The sequence below is a fragment of the Leptonychotes weddellii genome, chromosome 10 (assembly GCF_054177405.1).
Source record: "Leptonychotes weddellii isolate Sample4059 chromosome 10, ASM5417740v2, whole genome shotgun sequence".
NCBI lineage: Eukaryota > Metazoa > Chordata > Mammalia > Carnivora > Phocidae > Leptonychotes > Leptonychotes weddellii.
Window position 1 is genome coordinate 19,426,329 of NC_138378.1, and position 22,897 is coordinate 19,449,225.

Sequence of the window (22,897 nt, forward strand, 5' to 3'; positions counted from 1 at the left end):
GTGCACACGAAGGCACACACTCCCAGGAGCAAACAGAAGACACAAGCCGCAAACATCCATGCTCCTATGCTCCCAAGAGCTGCACACACCCATGGAGTCTCTGGGTGTCCATTCTGACCTGGATACTAGGGGATTTGGCTTGCGAAAATACTACTGCAGAGAGAAATGTCCTAATTTTGAAATTTGCTTCTAATTAGACCATTATTACAGCCACAGGTGACACACAGATACATGTGTGATCTGATGTAAAAGAAATTTCTTCGTATAGACTGTTGCACAGAACTACCCAGTTGTGTCCCTTCGTGGTGGGGGGGAAAGGGAGGAGAGGAAAGATCTTTGGATTTTTCTCTAGGGTGCCCGGGACTTTTGCTGCTCCAGCCTCAGCCCAGCCCAGCACTCCTGGGAAACACACAGCGCCCACAGACACATCTCCCCTTAAACACGTCCGCAACCCCACACAGGCCCAACGGTCCCACCCGGCCCCCAGAATGTCGACTGCCCCCATCCACCCAGGGCATCTGCGTCCCGAACTGCTCACGCTTTGGGAGTCCTGGCTTCCCCGGGAGCATGCCAGACACGAGCCAGCCTTCTGCCAGATGCACTCCCTCCCTACGTAGGTGCAGGTGTGCGCTCGGCCACATTCCGAAGTGGCTATCTCCAATCTGATCATGTCTCCTCCTGGCCTAGAGCCCTCTAGCCACCAGTGTGGCCCGAACAAAGGCCCCTCTGACCGCAGTCTGTCCTCACATCCCACCCCTCTCACTCTCCAGCACACAGTAGGTGCTCAATAAACCACTGGCCAAACTTTTGAGGTCTGTTTGTGTTTAATCAGACAATATGCAAAGTATTTACAACCAATTCTGGATCCCCCCTCCCCCCAAGCCTGGGCCGTGAAATGCGAGACCCCCCAGGCCCCGCCCAGAGCTGGGGGCCCCCTAGGCCTCTGCATAGTCATCTGAAATCTACAAAACACTGTTTATTTAAAAAAAAAAAAAAAAAAAGAACAGTATTAGGACACCTTATACAAAGGGCCCCGGGCACCTGGAAGAGGGCTTGAGAGTGCACCGGGGTAAGCGAGCCCAGGTTTGACTGGGATGGACAGCAGACTTGCGTCATAAACATGGATGAAAGGAAAAGTTGAAATTTCATGGGCAGGCCCTGCGTGGCCTGCCTTCCCGCTGGCGGAGCCCGGCTGGCCCGAGAACCCCCGGCAGCAGGAGTGTTATTGCTCTGATGGGGGGCTGTGGGGGAAATGTACATGTCCGGGGAACAGAGCAGGGGAGCGTTCTTACATGTTAAATATGGACACACATCGAGGAACACACACGTGCACACACAACACACATACACACACACAGGGGCCCTTGGCAAAAGGCCCACAAACCATCAGCCACCCCTTTTAAGGTGGGCACACTGAGGCCCGGGGAGGAGCCACCACATACCCTAAGGCTAAACACCAGAGCGAAGGCCAGCACGTCTCCGGACGCCCTCGGCTGGGCTCACCAAGTGATGCCAGGCCACAGGGTCTGGAGCAGAGCAGTTACAGAGACCACGGCCACCCAGGAAGGCAGACAGTGCAGCCCAGAGAGGACGCAGGGGCCACCCGAAGTCCCACGGCCAGGCCCGGCGCCTGGCAGTGGACGCTCATCCTCTCCCACCCCAGCATTAGGTACTCCTTTCCCTACTCATAAGTTGAGGGGTGCCACCTTGGGGAGGAGAGCAGGCGCCAGGCATTGAAATGACACAGGACACACTGGGGGAAGGAAGACCGGGGTTCCCTCTTGAGGCCAGGGCCTCCCAACCACTTGGATCTTCTATTTCTGTTTGATTGCCTCCAGAGCCCGGGAGCTCGCTCTTTCATGGCTGGCTAGCTCACATTCTGATTGAAAAACCACTCACATTCTGATTGACATCTGCTTCCCAACACCTGCCTCGTCACCCCTCATTCCTAGCTCCGCCCTCCATCCACCTCCACTCTCTCCCTGCACAATAGCCCCACCAGGCAGGCAGCGACAGCAGGACTCTGTTATCTCTAACTCAGCCTCGGGCCCCTGGTCCCCTGGGCTGCCCCAGTCTGCCCACGATGCCTCCAAGGACAATCCTGTTGGTTCCTGAGGAAGACAGGGGGAGCACCGGGTTCCGAACTCACCTCAACCCTGAACTGCTCTGTGGTCTTGGGCAAGTCCCATCCCCTCTCTGGACTGTTTCCCCATGGGTACTATGAGGACAAGGAATTGGTGATCTCTAAGGGTCCCTTGGGTCTAAGAACAGGATTTGAGGGGGATGCCCCCCCTACCCACCGCCATGAAGTCAAGCCACACCTCAGCTGCCCAGCCCGGGAGCCCACGGCAGAGGGGTCTGGACCCAGCAGCTTCCACCAACAGGTGTTTCAGAAATGGATGGCAAGGAAGCAGGGCAGCAGGCAGGCCGAGGGCCAGAGGCCCAGCACTCCTCTTTGGAAAGGCTCTTCGGCCAGCTCTGGAGGCAGACCTGGGGGACACGGAAGTGGGAAGGGGCCAATGCAAGGAGCAGGCTGAGGCTGGGAAAGGGTGTCCTCAGTCCGTCCTTCTTCCCGCTTCCTCCTGCTGAGCCGCACAGAGCTCCAGGAGGGAAGGTTGGGAGGACGCAGTCACCATGCCAGCTTTGGACCCTGTCCTCAGGGCCGCCCCGGGCCCCAAGCCCTTCCGTGCCACAAAAGAGGGAGGGGCCTCCTCACTGGCGATTCAGCCCCACAGAGGGGATCAATGCGGGCAGGCGGAGGGAGTCAAGACCCTCCATCAGGGGCCACCCAGCCCAGGATCCAAGCCGAGAAGCCAGTCTGGCCCTGTAGCCTGCTCCCTATAGGTTCTCTCCGGGCTGGTACTGGGGCTCGGTGGATGTGAAGTAGTCCTCCAGGAAGGCCTGCAGGTACTCGAAGGTGGGCCGTTCCTCCGGCTCCTTCCTCCAGCACTGGCACATGAGGTCGTGCAAGGACTCGGGACACTCGGGCGGGCAGGGCATCCGGTAGCCACGCTCCACCTGATCCAGAACCTCACGGTTGACCATCCCTGTGGGAGGAGGGAAGCATGAGGAGACTGGCTCCGGTGAGGAAAGCTGGGTCGGGGGAGGATGATGAGGACAACAGAGAGGACCTCCCACCCAGGATGGGGGTGTGTAACCATGGGTAAGTCCCCTCCCGAAGGCTGAGAGCCCTGACCAGAGAGCTCCTAAGATCAGCTGCTCACCCTCTTTCTTACACAGATGGGGAAACTGAGGCCTGGGAAGGGGTGTGACTTGCCCAACGTCACCAGGGCAGAGGGGTTCAGGGATCAAAGATGGGGCACGGGGAGCCCTCTTACCAGGGTAGGGCACCCGTCCCTTTGTTGTGAGCTCCGTCAGCAGGATCCCAAAGGACCATACATCTGACTTGATGGTGAACCGGCCGTAGAGGGCCGCTTCTGGAGCCGTCCACTTGATGGGGAATTTGGCACCTGCAGGGGGGAGAAAGTTCAGGGGAGGCTCAGTAGAACATCAGGACGGCACTGCCAGGAGGTACCACTCTCATCCCCCGCTGGACAGATGCAGAAACAGGCTCGGAGAAGGCCAGACAGCCCCGACCCAGACCCTGCCCACCTTGCCGGGCCGTGTACTCGTTGTCTTCGATGAGCCGAGCCAGCCCAAAGTCAGCCACTTTGCACACGAGGTTCTCTCCAACCAGGATGTTGGCAGCACGGAGGTCCCGGTGGACGTAGTTCATCCGTTCCACGTAGGCCATGCCTGAGGCGATCTGCAGGCAGAACCCCAGGAACCCGGCTCAGGGACCACCCCAGCCCCCACGCCCCCCCACCGGGTCACCCTACCCTTCCCAGTCTTCTGGCTAGGGAAGTCAGCTTACAATAAACACCGTTGGCACAAAAAGCAGGACCAGTGCTCAGCAGAAAGAGGAAACGAAGGACAAAGGGCAAGGGCAAAGGAGAAACACAGACAAGATCCAGCCCGGGAAGCAGGGCGACCGTGAAAAAGAGGCCCCAGAGGCCCCACAGATACAGACGAGTGCCAGGCCCTCCCTGCTGTCCCGAGTCCCCTCTCTGAACCTGTTTTCTCATGTGAAATGGCAGGACAGCCATCCCGACCTCCCCTGATTGGGATAAGGATTAATGAAGAAATGATTGTTGAGCACCACCTACAGCAAGCAAGTACTAATGCATGTTTGTTGAGTGACTAAATAACCTTTACAAAGAAAATTGAGGCCTGAGGTCCCACAGCATGTCACTGACTTCTGATACCCAGCGAAGGGCTCTTTTCTCCACCCAGTAATAAATGTGGTGGGATCAGAGAGCATGGGGGGGGGGCGGTCAAGGCAGGCCACCTGAAGGGGGCCCTCGAGGGGCCAGAAGTGGCTAAGCTGGGTGGGACTGAGTGCTCCAGGGGCCAAGGCTGTGGGAGGTGGGAGGGGCTGACTCACCTGAGCAGCCATGTCCACCAGCTGAGGCAGCCGCAGGTACTTGCCTGTCTCCCCCTTGAGAAAGTCCAGCAGACTCCCTGGACAGAGAGAAAGCAGCACTAGCCCCTGCCCTGTCCCCCCGGAACCAGGAAGCAGTGTCTCCCCGATCCCGTCCACCGGGGCAGGCCAGCCTCGCTTTAAGCGGCACAGCAGATTTCACGCAAACCCACCTCTAAATAAAGTCTCACTCAGCGTCTGTCACTCAGAAGGCAAAGCAGGATGGGAAACAACCAAATGTCTCCCTCTGGGAGAACAGAAACAGTGGTCCGTCCCTACAACGGACTACTACTACCCAGCAATAAAAAAGGGACAGACTACGGATACGTGTGACAAGGACGAACCTCGGATGTAACAGCACATGTGCGGTTCTAGAATAAACACAGCTATGATGACAGAGAGCGTGAGATATTGCCTGGCTTTAGGGCTGGAGGATACGGCCTGCACCGGGCAGCAAGGGGGCCTTCTGGGGTGATGGGGATCTCCCGGAGCTCGACTGTCGTTAAGGGATACCCGGAGCGTCCGTTTGTTAAAACTCCTGCGACTGGACACTTAAAATGCTGTATTTTATCATGTGGAAATTATGCCTCCAAAAAGCAGATTTTGAACAATTTAATTAATTTAAGAATTAAGGACAGGTCAAGCCAGGGCCTTGACCTAGAAGTGGCTCAGCCTGGAGGGGTGCGGGACTTCTCTTTCAGCCGCAGCATGGCAGGTGGCGTTGGAAGACCAGCCAACTGGGGGAGACAAGGTGCACTGTGGGAAATCATTAAAAAAACAAATGACATGAGAAAGACATACCCTCGGTATGACTTTCCACTGACGTGACAAGTTGGTTCTATTCCATTCCATTCCTTTTTAAAAAACGTGCAGTCTAGATCTGGGGGGACATGAAGCGCGTCCCCTCCTGCCCGGCAAGGGGCTGCCCCGCGCATCTGTGCGCCGGGCACTCGGGCCTCACCCTTGCTCATGTACTCCGTGACGATGTAGATGGGTTCCTCAGACACCACTGCGTACAGCTGCACCAGCTTCTCGTGCCTCAGTTTCTTCATGACCTGGGCCTCCTGCAGGAAGGCCTCCGGAGACATTGTGCCTGGCTTCAGGGTTTTGATGGCCACCCTGGTGGTTCCGTTCCAGGTCCCTGTGGGGGCAAGGGGTGTAGGCTGCCTCAGTGAAGGCCCTTCCCATCCCACAGGGACTCAGATCCGCCTGCCTGGGAACCAGTTTCGTTTCTGGCCGGCCTAGCCAGAATGTGACAAGTCCAACCAAGGCCCACGGGACCCTCCACAGGAAGCTACGACAAGGGTTAAACGAGTCTCTGGCACACGCTCAAGAAACTGCAGCTGCTGAGCCGTTGTTCATGCTGTCATTAGTAGGAAGGTCCCCAAAAGCGGCACATTCACCTAAGAGATGGAGGATCATGGCTCCAACTCAACCACTCTCTCCTGAGGGACCACGTTCCTTCTGGGCAGCACACGGAGGGTGAGTCAGGAGTTAGCAAATGAACGGGGCTGGGGAGGGGAAGCAGAGCGGGCCTCAGAACAAAGCCACCGCAACGAGAGGCTGTCCCGAGCCATGCTCTCTAAAAAGTAAGGCCCAGACCAGGCACACGAGGGCGTGGAGGTCAGACTGGCCAGGGTCAGACTCCCAGCTCTGCCTCCTGACAGCAGTGAGACCGTGGGGCAGTCAGTTCCCTCCTCCGGGCCTGTTTTCTCACCTGGAAAATGCAGATGCTGTCGTGTCTCCCTGTGGGGCTGTTTGAGAATTAAGTGAGATTTTAAGCACTGGGCCCAGCCCACTGTGAGAGCTCCGTAAATAATAGCTACACTTGTCATTTGATTATTATCTGGGCTTTCAAACTGTGAGGCCTTGGGGGAAGCCGTAGGCTAGGCCAGCGTGTTGAATCCGAGTTGTTGTGCCAGCTGGACCCGAGGTCCTTTGATGAGTGGCCTGGGACCCATTCCTCCCAGTCTCTGGGCCTCCACCTGAGGGCCAGGGCCCAGGCCTATGTCTACGGCCCTCGCAGCACAGGACGTCTGGGGATGTGTATCTGGCACTTCCTGAGAGCAGGAATGAGCCCCTGGAACATCCCTCTCCCCTCTCCCCAGCTCAAAGCCAGCACCGCCCCTTTCCTGACTTGGTCTGACCTCCAGCCTGCAGGCCTTTGTCCCTGCACGGCCTTCCACCCAGCAGCCCTCTCTGTTCTCCCCCGAAGGGAGGAACACGGGGACAGTGATGCCGAGTGCACGCCATGTCCTACGTGACGGCACACGGTGACTCCCGGCGGAAGCCACGGGCTTCCACCCGTCATGCCTACCTCACACCAGCCTCCCCGATCCCTCCGCATCAGCAGGAACCAGGCAGCAGAAGGGGGCCTGGGTTTTGTCAGGGCCGCACGGTGTTTGTTTTCAAAGACAGTTTGCCGTTTCTCCAGGGTCAGACAGGAGATCGTTAACAGGCCCAGAACTTGCCAGACCCTGTGCTTCCAAGCACTCCCTCTGTGAGCTAAGGCATCTCTTCCCAGGACTGAGCGCTAACGTGTGGATGCACGCTGGGCCAGCATTCTCTCACACCCCACGGAGGGGGGGTCCTCTTATCCCCACCCCCATTTTACACTGAGGAAGACAGACTCAGAGTGGAGCCACCTGGCCCAGACCACACAGCATCTTCAGGGAATCGTGATGCCCAGCCCCGAGCAGTTCTTGGCAAACAAATGCCATGGTCTGCAGAGGTGTGGGGGAGCTCCACATTTAAAATAGAGCCCACTGTTCAGCAGAGGCGACTGAGGCTCATGGTGGTGAAACGGCGGGGGCGGGGGGGGGCGGGCAGGCCACGAGGGCCCCGAGCTGTCCCATGGGATGGACATCTGTCTGGTTTTCAGATAGGGACACCAAAATCCCCCCAAGGGGACCATGGTTTCCTCTGGGGGGCAGGGGCAGGGGCAAGGCCTTACCCATCCACACCTCTCCGAAACAGCCCTGGCCCAGCTTGACCTCCAGCCGCAGGGACTCCCGAGGGATCTCCCAGGCATCCTTGGCCAGGCCCTGAGTCTGGGGCTTGGACGTGGGGCACACAGTAGTGAGGCGGTGGCACAAGCCGTCAGCATGTTCTGAAGACAGAGGCGGGGAGGCAGAGTTCAGGCAGGGCATCTGCCCTGGGGCCTCCCTGTGCCACGGTATGACATACGCACGGTATGCACGCAGGCTCCGGGGACACAGGGGATGCCCTCGAGGCCAGGTATCCACACCTGAGTGTCACACACCCTCATCCCACACAGGCCACACTGCCTCACGCATCCGCTCACGGAGTTATTCACTCATTCATTCATCAGACTTTAAAGGGCGGTCACCTCGGTGAGTTCGGTGGAATCCTGCCCTCAGGGAGCTCCCAGGGCAGGGGGAGCCCAGCCTCCCTTCATCACCTCCCAGGGCCACGAGTGTGACGGAGGAGAGCAGTGTGTGCAACAGCAGATGGGCTGGATGGAGTCTTGGAAGGCTTCCCGGAGGAAGTGGTACCTGAGCTTGGCCCGACAGGAGAGGAAGTGGTTGCCTAGGGACCACCACTCCAAGCAGAGGGCACACTGCCTCATGCACGTGCAAAGGCAGAGAGAACAAGCCTCTGGGTTGCACGAACGGAAAGGAGGCCAGAGGGGCTGCAGGAGAGTGAATGGGGGGCAAGGGGCCCCTGGTAAGGCAGGGAGGCCAGCCAGGCTTAGACCAGCCAAGGCCTCAGAGGCCACGTGGGGGTCTTTATCCTGTGATTCCCAGGTAATCTCTGGAGGGTTTTGCTGTCGGGGAACAGTGTTCAGAATGAACCGCGCAATGACAGCCAAGGGGGCAGAGGGGTGGCAGGGGGTAGAGGGGTGGGGAGGCCCAGCTGACAGAGAAGGAGGTGGCACAGGATGGGGAGTAACTGGCGCTCTCAAGCTAGGCCACACCTGCACACAGAGGCCACAGCCACAGCCACGCGGGCACCCACAGAGACCCACGCACATGAAGACACACAGACCCTTGACCCTCAGGTGCCCCCAGGGAAGCCCTGAAGGGTGCATATACTGCACGCATGCCCGCCCCCAGGACCTGCGCCCCTGTGTGTCCTGGGAGCCCTCGCCCTGGCTCCCAGCACCCCCCCCACACACTCCCTCCCTCTGCTGCAGCCGGGTCTAGCCGCCCCCTCCTCTCCCAGTAACCGGTTCAGACCGGTCCTAGGGCTGCAGAGACAAACCGGCCTAAGCCCCCTCCCTTCCCTGCTCCCCAGCCAGCTGCAGAGGAGCAAAGAGGAGGGTGGGCATGGTGGGGGGAGGGGACAGGAGGAGGGAAAAGAAGGGGAGGGAGAAAGAAAAAGGAGGGGCGGTGGGGGGAGAAGGAGCCCCACACTCTCAGGATCACAGAAGCCCCAGCCCGTGTTGGCCCCAAAGCTCCCCCCGACCAAGGACCCTGGGAGGAGGGCAGAGCCCCTGCCCCGCGCGTGCCCGGCCCTCACTGGAGTAGTAGGCCACCAGCTGCTGCAGGCTGTTGAACTGGGTGCGGGAGGTGATGTAGAAGCCGCCGCTGTCCAGCTTGCGGATCTTGTAGTGCTTCACGTTGAGGCCCTTGGCGTTGTCGAAATCGGACACGGAGAGGCAGTAGGCACCTGCAAGGCGGGCCCAGAGAGGAGCAGTGACCCCCATGCCCGTCACCCCCCACCCACCCCTCCAGGCCACAGTGCTAAGTGCCCTTCTGTGCCTGCCCAATGAAGGAGGACAGGGAGGCCAGAGCGGCAGCCCCAGCCCAGGGCAGAACCAGGTCCGGTCAGCCCGGTCTCTGAGCACCCAGCCCTGGGGTGGCCATCAAGGCGGGGCCCAGTGAGCCAAGGGGTCCCTCATCGGAGACCCTCCCCATGCACTCTCGGCCCTGGCAAGACCTCCGAGGCTGAGTGTATATCCCAACTGGGTGACCCGGACAAGTCGCCTGCCCGCTCTGGGCCTCAGTTTCCTCTTCTGCACAACAGGGCGACTCCCAGGGATGCCAGGAAGATCTGAGACCACATGTAAGAGGGCCTGGCACATGGTAGGTGCTCAACAAATGTTTGCCAGGAGCCGGGAATGGCCCTAGTGGGTCGTGTGTCCCTGGCTTACCTGCTTCCACTCTCACGGGAGCACTCTCTGTGCCCCACACCTTCCTGCACACCCGGGCTCATGCAGGAGCGGGTGGTCCGCTGAGGCTGCGGCATGGGCAGAAGGCCACGCGCTGGGCGTGGCCTACAGGCCGCCAAGCGTAAGAGGAGCCAGCCCTGGTGGCCTCCTCCCTCCCTCTCTTGAGCCTAGAAAAGCTTTTGGCTGCAAAAGTTTCCTCCTGCCTAGCAGGCCTGGCTAGGAGCCCCTGTTAACCTGAGCCCAAGAGATCTGAGCCTGGGATCAAGGCTTCAACAGCCAGAGAAAGCCCATTTCAGAAGGCAGGGTACAGCGCCCACAGCCCATGGCCCTCCGGGCAGGGCTCAGGTACGGGTTACCATCTCCAGTGTAAAGAAGGGGGAAATGAGACCCAGAGAGGGAAAGCGGCTAGCCTCAGGTCACCCAGCAAGTCAGGCCCACAGGACTGTAACCAGGTCTCTAGAGCCTGCATCGAGCAACCACGACTAACAGATGGCCCAGGCCACGTACACGCAGACGTCTGCGGCCTGAGCCGAAAGCCAGGCCCAGCCCACATGTGTCCGTGCACGTGTGTCCCATGCTCACACAGGGACACACTCCCCAGGCCCCCAGGCACGATCCACTCGCACACAGCAACACCCAGACAACTCCCACTCCACGTGCACACACACGCCTGGACTCACACATGGCCTGCATGGCCACACACCTCCTCACCAATGCACACACCCACGACACGGACGCTCTGCTTCCCATCTCCCGCTGAACCCCAGGCCCACAGGACATGGCCCAGCTTCATTTCCACTTGCAGAGGGGCTAGAGAGAACGGGGGTGACCCGTGTTCTCCAGCTGGGGGAGGAATAGAAGGAGAACAGGGACCAGGACTGCTGGGGAAGGGCAAAGCCAGCTCCTCGCACCTAGCCCCGCTCTAGAAGCCCCCGGAGAGGGAGACGGAGAGGGGCCTACTTCATCAGCACCCACCCTGGGAACAAGTCGTTTGCCGTGTGACCCTCAGGCCTCCTGACAGCCTGTGCCCACACGTCATCTGAGGAAACTGAGGCCAGAGAGGCTAAGTGTCATTGCTTGCTGCGTCTCTGGCCACCCCAGCTAGCTCAGTGTTCCTCAGATGTAGCTCCCTGCCTCCGATCCTGCCACTGTCTCTACCTGGAGGGCTCTTCCTATCCCACTCCAGGTACCAAACTCCTATTCATTCCACAATGCCCAACTCAAACAACCCACAAAAGACTCTGTTCCCACTGGCCAGCAGGAGTGCTCCTACCTTTCGTGGTCTCGCTTTCTCGCACTAGAAAGGTCCCTCTCGGGTTCTCTGCATTGAGCAGTAACCGCTCGGACTCCCGTCTGGTGATCTTGCCAAAGTACCACCTGGGGCAGGAGGAAGGAGAGTGGTGTTGGTGATCTAGGCTTCCGTCCACCCGCTGTGCCTCTCTCTCTAGGATGTGGCTGGGGCCCTAGGCAGCCAGACCACCCACTCCAGCCCAGGAGACAAGCTCCCAACCAGCAGGGTGGGGGGCAGGCAGGAGACCAGGTTGCGTACTCACTCCTCGGCCTGGATAGAATCGGAGGGCGCCACATAGTTGCTCGGGATGTAACCCGTCTGTCCCGTGCTGAGCGAGTGGGCCAGCCACCAGTCACCCTCTCTAAGGAGGGGGAGAGGGAAGGAGCAAAGGAGAAGGAGCCATCAGCGGTGGGCCCCGACGCTGCCATCTTCACAGGTGCTGTGCTGGGGGTCCCCAAGGCCAAGTGAGGCGCTGGGAGCTGTGGGGCCAGCTTGAGTCTCGTGCTGCCAGGCCATGCTGGCCTGGGATTCTTTCTCACCCCAGCCCAGATGCCTCTTGGCCCAAGCCGACTCAGACGGACTTTGTCCAGGACTGTGGCAGGACTGAACTTGGTCAGCCTTGAGGCCTAAATTCACAGGGGCAGAGTCCTGGGATGGGAAGTAATCTGCTTCCCTTCAGATAGACCAAGCCGTCTCCAGATGCCAAGAGCTGTCTCGGGAATGAGGGAGGGAGCTCCCGGTCTCTGGGAAGCAAGCAAGTTGTAACAGGAGAGATGATTCCTGCCTAGGATAGATGTCAAGTCGGATCTTCACAGCTTCCCCAAGCCCTGAGATTTGGAAGCGGGTGAGACCTGGGTGGAGGTAGGGGGTGGTCCTTTGGGGGCTTGGTGACAATCCAGGCACTAGCCCTGCCAACCAGAGCAATGCTTCCCTTGGTCACAAACCACTGGCCAGCCCTGAGGGGGTCCTCGGCTGAAAACTACAGGCCTCCTCCTGCAGCCTACCCGTCTACAAGGGAAACTGAGGCCAAAGGGGCTGGGACTTGCCCAGAGTCACACAGAGTCATGTCAGAGGGGCTGAGGTGGCAGAGCCCCAATGCCCAGGGCACTTCTACACTAATTGCCCCGTGAGGAGATGGGGACAGGGGCAGAGGAGCTCCCCGCATGGTCGGGTCCCCTGGGCCTGGGTGGGAACGGGGAGGGGGCGAAGTACCTTTGCAGCCATCTGAATGTGAACCAGGTCTGGCTGGAGCGGGGGTCCAGAGACACAGAGGAGAGAGGAGAAAGCGAGAGCCCAACAGGAAAGAAGAGGCAGAGATGGGGGTGGTGAGAGAGAGAGGCAGAAAGAGCAAGGAAGAGAGCAGGAGAGCAGGCGGTGCTGGGGACCGGGGACAAGCCACAGAGGCCTCACATCCAAAGCAACCAAAGGGGACAGGGACGGGTCCAGGGGGAGTGAGGGGAGGCCAATGGGAAAGGCTGCCTGGGAAATAGGGCTCAGCCCCCTTCCATTCCCACCGTGCAGATGGGAAGATGGGCCAGAGAAGAAAAGGCCTCTGCTCAAGGTCACACAGCCAGGCCCAGGATCCTGACTCCCAGATCAGAAGGAATCTTCCCCTACAGGGTACGGTGGGGCCTGAGAGCTCGCGGAGCTTCTCGCTCCAAGGCTGCCTTTGGACCTCACCACGACCACGACCCTGAGAAGACACATAGCAAGCAGGATGTGCTCCCCCTTCCTCACTGCCAGGGCCCGGAGAAAGAGGCCCTTGCCCACAGTTGCACAGTCTGGACTTGAACCTGGATTCCTGGCTCCTGGTTCTTCTGAGCTGCCTCTGACATATTCTTCAGCCCATTTGGAAGACAGAGAAGTTGAGGCAAGGGGAAAGCAGGCTGGGAGAACTCTCCAAAGACTGGTGAGAGTACAGGTGAGCACCCAGACCTGGGGGCTCCGTGGGGTGGCTCGAGGCTGAAGCAGAGGGTAGAGAGTGCCCTCCGGAGAGCAAAGGGAGCGTGCGTGGGGCCGTGAGGAATACCCGGCCGTGCAATTGCTGCACGCCCGCTCAGGCAGGGCCACGAGCTCACATGGCGGTCTCTGCTGGAGAGGGAAGGCTCTGGAGTAAGGCGGCAAGGCCAACCTCAGGGAAGGCCCTTGGAAGCCCAGGGCCACCATCCATCTCCCTGTCGTGCAAACAGCCGGGGGTGTCCACATCTGTCTGTCCCATGTGATCCTCAAGGCCACCCTGTGAGGAAGGCAGGCCTCAGCCCCCAGATGAGGAAACTGTGGGCTCAGAGATGTTGAGGGACCAGCCCAAAGCCACACAGCACCCAGGCTGGAATAACCTAGTACTTTCTTTGTAGGGAAACTGGGGCATAGAGTTGGGCAAAGACTTGCCCAAAGCTACAAAGCAAGAACTCAAGTCACAGGGAACAGCTGAGATCTTCCGGTCAAAGCCTTCATTTCACCAGTAGGAAAATAAGGCACAGAGAGGGGCAGTGATTTGCCAAAAGCCACACAGCAAATCAATGGCAGGGTAAGGGTGAGAACCAGGGCCCGAGTGCCCACAGCCAGACACAGCAGGTCCCCCGGGACCCCTGCAGCTTCCCCAGGCCACTCAGAGGCTCAGAGACCCTCAGGAGAGCCAGGGGAACCTAGAGGAGGCAGCAGGGCTGGGGGCAGGAGACTGGGCCAAGATCTAGGTCAGAGGCTACAAAACTAGACGGACTGACAAAGCCACAGTCTGCAAACTGGCCGGCCTCTGGGGAGCCTCCATCCATGCACTCAGGGGGGAAGGCCAGCAAGGAGCACACTGGCCCAGAGGCCAGCCAAGCAGGGCCCCAGAATCAAGGTGGGGGGGTGCGGTTCAGCCCTGCTGACATTACCCAGACTTCAGCCAGCAGATCCTCCGGCTCCCTGACATGTGAGTTTGGGGTTTCAAGTCCAGGTTTGGGGTTTTATTTAGTTCACAAGGCAGGGATGAGGTGTACCACAATCTCACAATGGACCCAAAGTCCAACTCTGACCTGGCCCCAGCGTGAGAGGTGTCTAAGAGCTTGAGCTCCAAGAGTCAGACGACCTGGACACCATCCCGCTCACCACCTGCAGGCTACGTGACCTTGGCCCTGCCTCCGTCTCCCCACCTGTAGGATGGGGATATTCACGCCTCCCTCCAAGGATATAAAATACCAGCACAGGGCCTGGCACAGAGTAGGGGCTCAATGTGCATGAGCTGTTAGTACCTTGATTTGGCTTAAAAAAGAAAAACAATGAAATCTGTGTCTCTATGGTGCCCCTCCCCACTCTCCAAATGTTTTTAAAAACCAAAGCAACAAAATTAAATAAATAAATAATTAAATAAAAACCAAAGCAGCTCAGTCCCAGTCTCCAATAAGGATTTGCTGTGTGACTTTGGGCAAGTACCCTACCTTCTCTGGGGCTTAATTTTCTCGTCTATAAAAAGGAAATAATATTCGCAGACTCTCCCTTGCAGGCAAAGTGTATAAATCAGTCAGCAGCAAGGCTTAGGGTCAATGAAGATAATCAGTGTGGCCATCATCTAGGCCCACCTGTGGAATGGGGCTGTCAAGCCACATCATCCTATGTCATTGGCCTGGGAGGCTCAAACCCACCTTGGGTAGCTGCCAAGGGTGGGGGCTGGTCCCCCATGAGGGGCCCCATAGCTTCCATGATGGGTCCAGTCCAGCAGGGACACCAATCTAAGCCCAGGCTTGGAAGTAATCTATCCGGCTGAGCCGATTTACTACATCTAGCACCTGCCGGGGCGGGGGTGGGGCGGGGTGCGGCTGGTCCTTATCAGATGGACAGGAAGAAGAGAAGGACGGAAGGGAATGACACGCATTCCCTGCCCCATCCCTTGCCCTCCCACGTGTGGCCAGCGGAAAAGCACTGGACGGGGAGTCCTCCAGCTACAATTTTATATCCCAACTGCTGTTCACTAACTATGTGACCTCATCCTCTTCTGGGACCTTAATCCTTGAGCTGGCCAGGCTGGCCTGTGGATCAGGGTATGGCAGCTTCAGAACCCGGGAAGTTATTCTGGTTTGGTCACTTGGGTTGTTGGGACTGGTCACATAAGCACTTTGGGGACTGCAGGCAAGCCCTGAGGCCTAGGGACATGGTCAGTGGGGAGGCGGCAGCCTGAGGCCTGCCAGGGGAGGTTGTGTGAGGAAGGTAAAAAGGTATCCCTTGCCCCGTGGTGGGAAGTGGAACTGGAGTACCCAGAACGAGGGGGGGAGACATCAGTGCCTGCTGGATGGCTCCCCCAAAGAAGTTGCTGGAATCCGGGTAGGAGGAAAGGGCAGTTTGGGGAACAACCCAGAGTCAGACCCAGAAGGGCCCTGACTCCTAGAGACTCAGACACCAGGGCTGGGGGCTCAGGACAGTCAGACGTCAGACCCCAGTGGGCTTCCTCAGACCCAGGCCACATAGCACCTGGGATGCTGGGACCCAGGGCCAGTTGGCATGAAGATCCAGGGAGCAGGGTCTCCAGGCCGCCTCCTGTGAGTACCCAGGCCCAGTAAGCCCTGGCCAAACCCTAACGACAGACAGGCTAGTCCTTAAGCTCTCCCCCTCCCCAATGCCCAGCCCCGCCACCGGCTAGCCTCAGGACGTCCCTCACTCCGGCCGGGCCGGCCCGGGGCTGGTGGCAGGGCTGGGAGTAAATCATTGGCCCTAAGCAATAATGGGGGTAGGACATGCACGGTAGTCCCTGGGTGGCTATGAGGAACACCTCAAATTTGGGTGACTCGTCTGCTACTAAGTGCCCCCAGCCCCTCTATCCCTCCCCTTGCTCTGGCCCCACCTCCACCACCACCGGACTTCTCAGGCAAAGGGGTGGCTGAGCATTGTGACGGGGACAGGGCTCCCGGTGCCCCTCTCAGTCACGGCGCCTCACTGCTGCCCAAGGGCTTCCCATGGACAGGACTCGACCACCTGCGGCCCCAGGCCTGGCCCAACACCCTCAGCCCTACTTGGAAAGCAGGAAGAAGGGAGGGGAGGGGCCAGACAAAGGACAGGGCAGGACAGCCCTCCGGCTCTAGGGGGAAGAGGCAGAACCAAAGCTTCCAGAGCCTTCCCTCCCACCACACCCTGTTTGCTCAAGCTGTGGCCCCAGCCTGAGGTGCCCTTCCCATCACCTCCGGTAGAGATTCCCCTGAAACTGGGGCCCTTCCCTCCCCCTGGCTCCTCTGGCCGTGGGTAGGAGGGCCTGCCCGCCCCTCCCAGCTCTGCCACCACCAGCTGTGTGACCTCGAACAAGTCACCTCACCTCCCTGTGAGGGCCTCAGTTTCCTCCTGTGCAAAGCAAAGCAAATCAGAGTTTCCACCTGCCGGGGCTGTGGTCCACCCACACGACACCAGGCGTGCTCGGCAACACCAGGGACGCAGCCCGCGCTGTGATATGGGGATCCACGAAGGTGGCAGACCCGAGAGCAGCCCCCCGGGAGCTCCCGGTCTGGGGGAGGCAGATGCAAACCGCTGGGACCGCCCGGGCGCTGAGCAGCACTAGCACTCTGACACGCAAGGGGCGGAAAGATGGGGAGAGATCTGCTGCCCGAGTTCCCATCCCGGCTTTGCCACCTGCTAGCTGTGTGACCTTGGTCAAGGGCCTTCACATCTCTGAGCCTCAGTTTCCTCACCTGCAAAAGGGAGACAGCCCCTCCCCCGTCACCAGAGCCCTGGCAGGATTGCATCGAGGAGTAAATACAAGGACAGGGGTAGAAACGCCTGGCACAGCACCTGGCACCTCTTTTCCCTTTTGCCTCACAGAGAAGGCCGTCCTGAGCTGGATCTTGAGGGATGAATAGGAGTTTGCCAGGCAGAGACGGGAGAAAGGTGTTTCAGGCAGAGGGAACAGCATGCACAAGGGTAGGGAGGCATGAACGAGCAAGACACACTTGGAGTTGCTGATGTCCAACCTCCTTAGCCAGGCCTTTGAGGACGCTCAAGGACCAATTCTACTCTATCCTCAGCACCTTCTGGCCTTTCCACAGCCCTGAGGCCATCCCGCCCCCTCCAGCCCTGCACCCTCCCGCAAGCTGCCCCTCTCAGGGGACTGCCTTCCGCCCCTTCCACCGGCCACGGACCATCACTGTCCTTCCTTCCAGGACTTGCTTGAAACTTCCGGTCCCTGCAGTCCCCACCAGCGGGGGGCACACAGCAGGGACCACACACCCGAGCCGACCCTGGCCCTGCCCTCTGCCTGTCACTGGGTCTGGACTGGAGCCGGGCCCCCGGCCACGCTGGCCCCGGGAAGGCCCCTCCTCCACCCAGGCCTCACCGGGCTGGCACTGGACCCTGCCTACAGCTGGCAGTCGGCGGAGGCCGACCGGTCAGGACGGAGGGCGGCCGGGTTAGCAGGAAGGTGCGTGGGGAGGAGGCATGATATGGCGAGTGAGAGGGGGATGACGAGACCCTCCCCAACCGCAGCCCAGGGTTAAAGTCAGGACCTGGTCACACTGGTTGGGGGCAGGGCCTCAGCTGGGGAAGCTGGAGGGGGGCAGCCAGGGGAGCCAGGATCCACAGGCAGGGACGTGCAGTGGAGGCACATGCAGACAGCAGCCCCCCCCCCCTTTAACCAGCGAAGCCCCCCGACCCCGGCCCGCCACCTACGGAGTGTATACACACCTGACATCCACCTTCCTCCTAAGGGCCAGCGAGAGAGAAGCAGAGAGAGGGAGAAGCTGAGAGGGGGCTGGAGGGAGCAAGCAGGAGCCAGGAATTGGGGGGGGTCCGACTGAGGATGAGGGGGTACAGCAGGCCCTGTCAAGGGCAGCAATGCAGCAGGTGCTGAGCTCTGCCCCGCCCTCTGTTGGCAGTGCCTGCAGGAACAACCCCCTGCCCCACTGTGACGCTCCCCACCCCTCACCCCTGGGCCTACGGCTCAAAGCCTGCACCCCCCCCCCATGACAGGCATTGCACCCCACCCCCGGTACACTCCTGACAGGGAAAGGAGAGCAGGAAAGAGGAGAGGAAGGACCCCGACCCCATGGCTAGAGCCCTCCCCACCCCCCACTAGTTCATTCCCCCCCGTCCCTGCTCCCCTGCCCACAGGGGCCCCAGAGCCAGCTTGGCCCTAGGATGCCCCACCCCAAGGCTGGAGTCTCTGGAGGTGAACCAGACGTCCACACCCCATCCCAGTTATAAGCCCCTCACACTGAACGCCCAGTATGGGTCCTCTGTCCCCTCCCAATTTGGGCCCCACCCCCTGCAGCTAGAGACTCTGGCTCAACCAGCTGCCCCAGGCCCTCCAACCCCAGGTCCCTAAAGAGGGCACCTCCGCGGGCAGAGCCTTCAGCTTTAGGCCCTGTTCTCTGCAGTCCTGGGTCCCACCCTGACCATATGCCCCTCTGTGAGGTCTGGGATGCTGTGTTCTATTGAGTTACTGAGCCAGGATCCCTGCCCTGGGAGCCCTGACCACCACCACCAGTCTCATCTCCCACAGGCCCAGGACGGTTCCCTGGACCCCGGCCAGCCTTGACACTAGCCATGTCAGCTACCCATCGCGCTGTCCCTGGCTCTGGGACGCTCAGAAGTGGCTCTGGCCCAAGACCAGGTCCAGGGGATAGGGTCCCAAGGGAAGATGGGGAAGGGAGTCACTCACGTGTTGTTGACAATCTGGAGGCGCTCCCCTTTCTTGAAGGACAGGTCGGTCTCTGTCCGAGACTCATAGTCATAGAGGGCCACAAAGGTGGTCACTCCACCTGCAGAGAGGGGTGGGATGTGTCAGAATGGCCAGGGCCACGGCCCCAAAGAGGGGTGGACAGGAGGGTTTCCCACAACCGTCACAGCCCAGCCCAGAGGCGAGGTCACCTTTCCAGGGGTGGGCCTGCAGCGCGTCCACCTGCGTGCGCGTGTCTGGGCAGCCCTGTGAGGGTGTACGGGAGGCGTGTGCATCTCTTCACATGTGAATGTGCCCACTGGGCTCTAGGCGATCCTGACTGTCGGCTTCGGTTGAGTGCCCATCCTCCCCACGGACCCAGAAGCCCCCAGGAACAGGCATCTTTGTGTCGTTCCCGGAGTCTGGCACACAGTAGGTGCTCAAGAAGCCACCGTGGGCGAATGAACCAGTGAATGAAGGACTCTGCGCCTGACTCGGTTGTCCTGGGTCTGTGTGTGTGACTAGGTGCCTCGATGTATCTGGGGAGATCTTGGCTCCTGGTACTGTCCCCTCAAAGAGGCCCTCTCTGTCCCCCATCTTAACCACAACCTTCACCCCACACACACCCCAAGGCCCCTCCCTGCCCTTTTGTTCCTTCCCGGCAGCCTCACCTTCGAACACCCTACACATTTTATAAGCCTTGCTCTGTTTTTCTCCCCCATGCTCTGCATACTGCCATGTCCCCAGCACACAGAAGGGGCACCACGAATGAATGGGTGTGGGTCTGTTCCTCTCACCTGGGGATATGTCTGTGTCTGAGGCATCCACGAGTGTCCCCGTGCCTCTGTGCGTCTGTGTGTTCTCACTGCACGTGTGTGCATCTGTGGGCCTCTGGGTATCGGTGATGGTGTTGCTAGCTGAGCCTGTGTCTGTACCCCGTGTGTCTCTTTGAGGGGCTTCTGACTGCCCGCCTGTCTTAATCTGGGAGTATGAGGTTATTTGTGCATGTATGTTTGTATTTGCGTCCATCTGCATAGTTGTGTGTCTGTGCCCATCCATGCGTCCCTAAGTGGGTCTCTATGTACATGGTGTGTCTGGGAGTATCTCTGATGGTGTCTCCAGCTCAGCTTGTTTAAGTGTCTGCATAGGTATCTCAGGAGCTGCTGACTGTGTGTGGCTCTTTGCGTGGCTCTGGGACCACACAGGCATCTTTCTCTAAGCATCCCTTGCCTGGGGCCGCCATACCCCCGGACGCCAGCAGAGGGCGCAAGGGCGCATCGCGGCGCTGGACCGGCCCCGAGGACCAGAGAACTCCCTCCTCACCTCCCTTGCCCCCTCTGCCACCCAAGGCCTCCCGACCTGACCCGACCCATCTCTGGGCTGACCAGAGCAAAAAGCAAAGCCTCAGACCCGGTCCCCACGCTGCCCTGAGCAAACAGCCCCCTGACCCTCTGGGCCTCAGCTCCCCACTACGGTCCCATATCTCTAGACCCCTTTATACTCCAGATTCACCCTCAAAGACAATGGATGTGCACCACACTTTCCAGTTTATAAAGCCCTTCCCCACCCACCGCCTCCAGGAAACTCCCACAGTCCCCAAACCAAAGAAACCCACAGGCCCTTCCCCTTCCGCGAGAGAAGCAGCGGCAGGGAGAGGCCCGGCCCACAGGCACCCACACTCCCAAGGCCCACTGACCAGCCAGCGGCCCCGCCCTCTGCGGGGAGGTGACTGTGTCTGAGGAGTTGAAGCCCCCGAACAGCTTGGGCTCAGCAGCTGCGGAGGGGAAGGCCGTACTGGGGCCTCGGTGGCCATCAGCGGAGGCTGGCTTGCTGGGCGTCTGTGAGGTGGGAAAGGCACCCCCGCCGCCTCCGTGGGTATTCTCGGCGGGCTCCAGGCTGCGGCGCCGTTGGCTGGCATCCTTGGGCTTGCTCTTGTTGCTGCCCATGGTCCTGGCTGGAGAGGAGAAAGCACCCTGGGGTGAAGGACTGCTGGGCCTGGGCCCTTTAGACAGTCTCCACTCCCCCACCCATTCTACAGATGAGGACACTGAGGCCCAAAGAAGGGTACTAGCCTCTTTGGGTAAGTTCGACTTTCAGAGCCTCAGTTTCTTAATCTGTAAAGTGGGGATAATGATGGAATCCATAAATGGTTTCCTTGGTATGGGGCCAAGCCCAGAAAAAAATGACTCACAATCAGTAGGCCTAACCTCCCCCACCTTCCCCTGAGTCACTTTCTGTCTCTCATGGGCAGGGACAGTATCTGAGTCATGTCTATATCCCAGGCACACAACACATAGGAGAGGGCTCGCTGAGGATTCACTGAGCAAATACATGACTAACTGAAATGGTCTCACACCAGGGTGAAAGGTGCTAAAAATTGCAACCAAGGCAGGGATACAGCAGGAGGATGGAAGAAGGAGAGATGTCTGGGAGCTCACCCCAGCCACAGGGCCTTCGCACATGCTGTTCCCTCTGCCTGAATGCTGTTCCCCGACCACTTCACCAGAATAACTCATGCCTCTGGTTCTCAGCTCAAAAGTCACCTCCTTGGGAAGTGTTCCCCAAATCCTTTCTGGTCTAAGCCCCCCTGACTTTTGTACCTCTCCTTGATAACACGTGGCTCAGAAAAAAAAGCAAATTGAAAGCTCTCCAGTGATGCCCACCACCCTGCCACCCCCTTTGGCCTCCTACCTCCCAATCCACAGATCCTGGTTGGCCCCAACTCCCAGTGAGCCTGGCTAGGGTCGTCCCACCCATCATGGCCACCCTTCCCCACTCCCTCATCTTGGCAGCCCCGATGGGTCGTCACCTCACCTGGTGGAAGGCAGGGGCTGTCCCAGAGGATCTGGGAAGCAGCCTGAGGTCTCAGCACGAACACCAGGTGTGGAGTCAGGGGTCTTGGACTAGAGGCCCTACTCCACTTCTCCCGGCTATGTGACCCTAAGCAACTCACTTCCCCTCTTTGGGCCTCAATGTCTTCATCTGCAAAACAAGGATAAAGCAGACTTCTCAGGGCTGTTGTATGGATATGATTAGAAAGAGACATCGCCAAGGCTCTGACTCTTGGGTCACAATTTATCAGGCTCTGCCTCTGAAAGTTCCAATGCTAAGAGCTTCTCAGACCGTCCCTTCCTTCAACCCTCCCAAAGCATGCTATGAGCATGAGCAAGGCAGGGTACGACACGGTGGTTAAGGGTGGGCTCTGGAGCCAGACTCCCCCGCAAACTCAGATCCCACCTTTACCCCTAATCGGCTGTGTGACCTCAGGCAAATGACTTAACCTCTCTGTGCCTTATTTCTTAATCTGGAAATGATGGGGTCATCGGGGTCCCTGGTAAGTGAACAAGGCAAGTACCCTACCACATCAGCTATGATTACTACTGTGTGGTTCTGGACATATCGGCAAGATGGGGTTGGAATATTCTCCAGGGAATGCTGGAGGCCCTGGAATCAGTCCAGAATTTCCTCTGGGAACCCATGGATGGGGAAAAGTGCTCTTGACTGGTTGAGGCCTTAGGCAAGACTATCGGCCCTGAGCAACAAGCCCAGCTCTGCAAGCTCTCCTCCCTACGGGAACCTCATCCAGTTCCTGTACCCCCTGGGCCTCAGGCTGACAGGCTGCACAATGTGGGCACGGCCTGCATGCTCCCTGGGGACCATCCAGCTCAGAGAATGTGGGGCTGGGGAGGCCCTGAGGAGACCTGCTCAACAGCCCAAGGGATCACCAGGGCCTCCTGAGGGACAGGCCAGGAGGCCTGGGGACAAAGAGGACCAATTTCTATGCAATCCCTAATCTACTGGGGTCATATCAGCACTCATACAGTCGGTGTCCTGTGGGTCCCACTGACCCAGTTACCCGCAGTCCCAGGCTTGATGGAGGCTGGGCCCCAACCACTGTATTCCCTACACAATGGCTCCCTGACTGTGCAGCAGGTGATATGCTAGTCCACAGAGGGATACAGAGATGAACTGGCCAGGCCTTGTGTCCGAGGACACATGTGCTAGCAGGATACCTGTTTGTGGGACTTTCAGAGGAAATAAAATATATAATATTTTTTAAGTATAATTTTTTAAAATTTTTAAATGGAGAACTCCCTAGGAGCCTGAACTTTCTTTAGAATAAACTAAATGATGGAGGGTGAGCCCCCTGTCACTGGAGGTAATCAAGGAGAGGAGAAAGAGTCACTGGTTGGTGTGCTGTGGAGAAAGAGGGAGAGCCAGGCCTGGACCTTAAGCACCGCCCCCCCCCGCCCCCAGCATCTAGAAAATGCTCGTGCCCTCTTGGGAGGGGGCGAGGGAAAAAAGATAGCTCCTGGCCCCAAACTCTTACACTGACCAAGACCACTCTTAGTAGGGCACTCAGAAAAAATACGAGAGCCT

General features: G+C 59.0%; 1 protein-coding gene across 3 annotated transcripts in view; it reads right to left on the minus strand.

Moving 5' to 3' along the window:
• Positions 1-979: 979 nt before the first annotated feature.
• SRC (SRC proto-oncogene, non-receptor tyrosine kinase) overlaps positions 980-22,897 on the minus strand; it is a 48,552-nt gene continuing 26,634 nt past the window's right edge. The window contains exons 3-16 of one of the 3 annotated variants that reach the window (XM_031028535.2): positions 21,332-21,499; positions 20,214-20,471; positions 18,521-18,620; positions 17,545-17,562; positions 12,118-12,150; positions 11,168-11,266; positions 10,888-10,991; positions 8,963-9,112; positions 7,434-7,589; positions 5,442-5,621; positions 4,445-4,521; positions 3,613-3,766; positions 3,339-3,470; positions 980-3,047 (exon numbers count right to left, since the gene is read on the minus strand). In XM_031028535.2, coding sequence (XP_030884395.1) covers positions 2,839-3,047; positions 3,339-3,470; positions 3,613-3,766; positions 4,445-4,521; positions 5,442-5,621; positions 7,434-7,589; positions 8,963-9,112; positions 10,888-10,991; positions 11,168-11,266; positions 12,118-12,150; positions 17,545-17,562; positions 18,521-18,620; positions 20,214-20,463 — 1,662 coding nt within the window. In that variant the 5' untranslated portion in view covers positions 20,464-20,471; positions 21,332-21,499 and the 3' untranslated portion in view covers positions 980-2,838. The remainder of the gene's footprint in view (positions 3,048-3,338; positions 3,471-3,612; positions 3,767-4,444; positions 4,522-5,441; positions 5,622-7,433; positions 7,590-8,962; positions 9,113-10,887; positions 10,992-11,167; positions 11,267-12,117; positions 12,151-17,544; positions 17,563-18,520; positions 18,621-20,213; positions 20,472-21,331; positions 21,500-22,897) is intronic. The other 2 variants (XM_031028536.2, XM_006733642.3) reach the window with 2 other exon arrangements.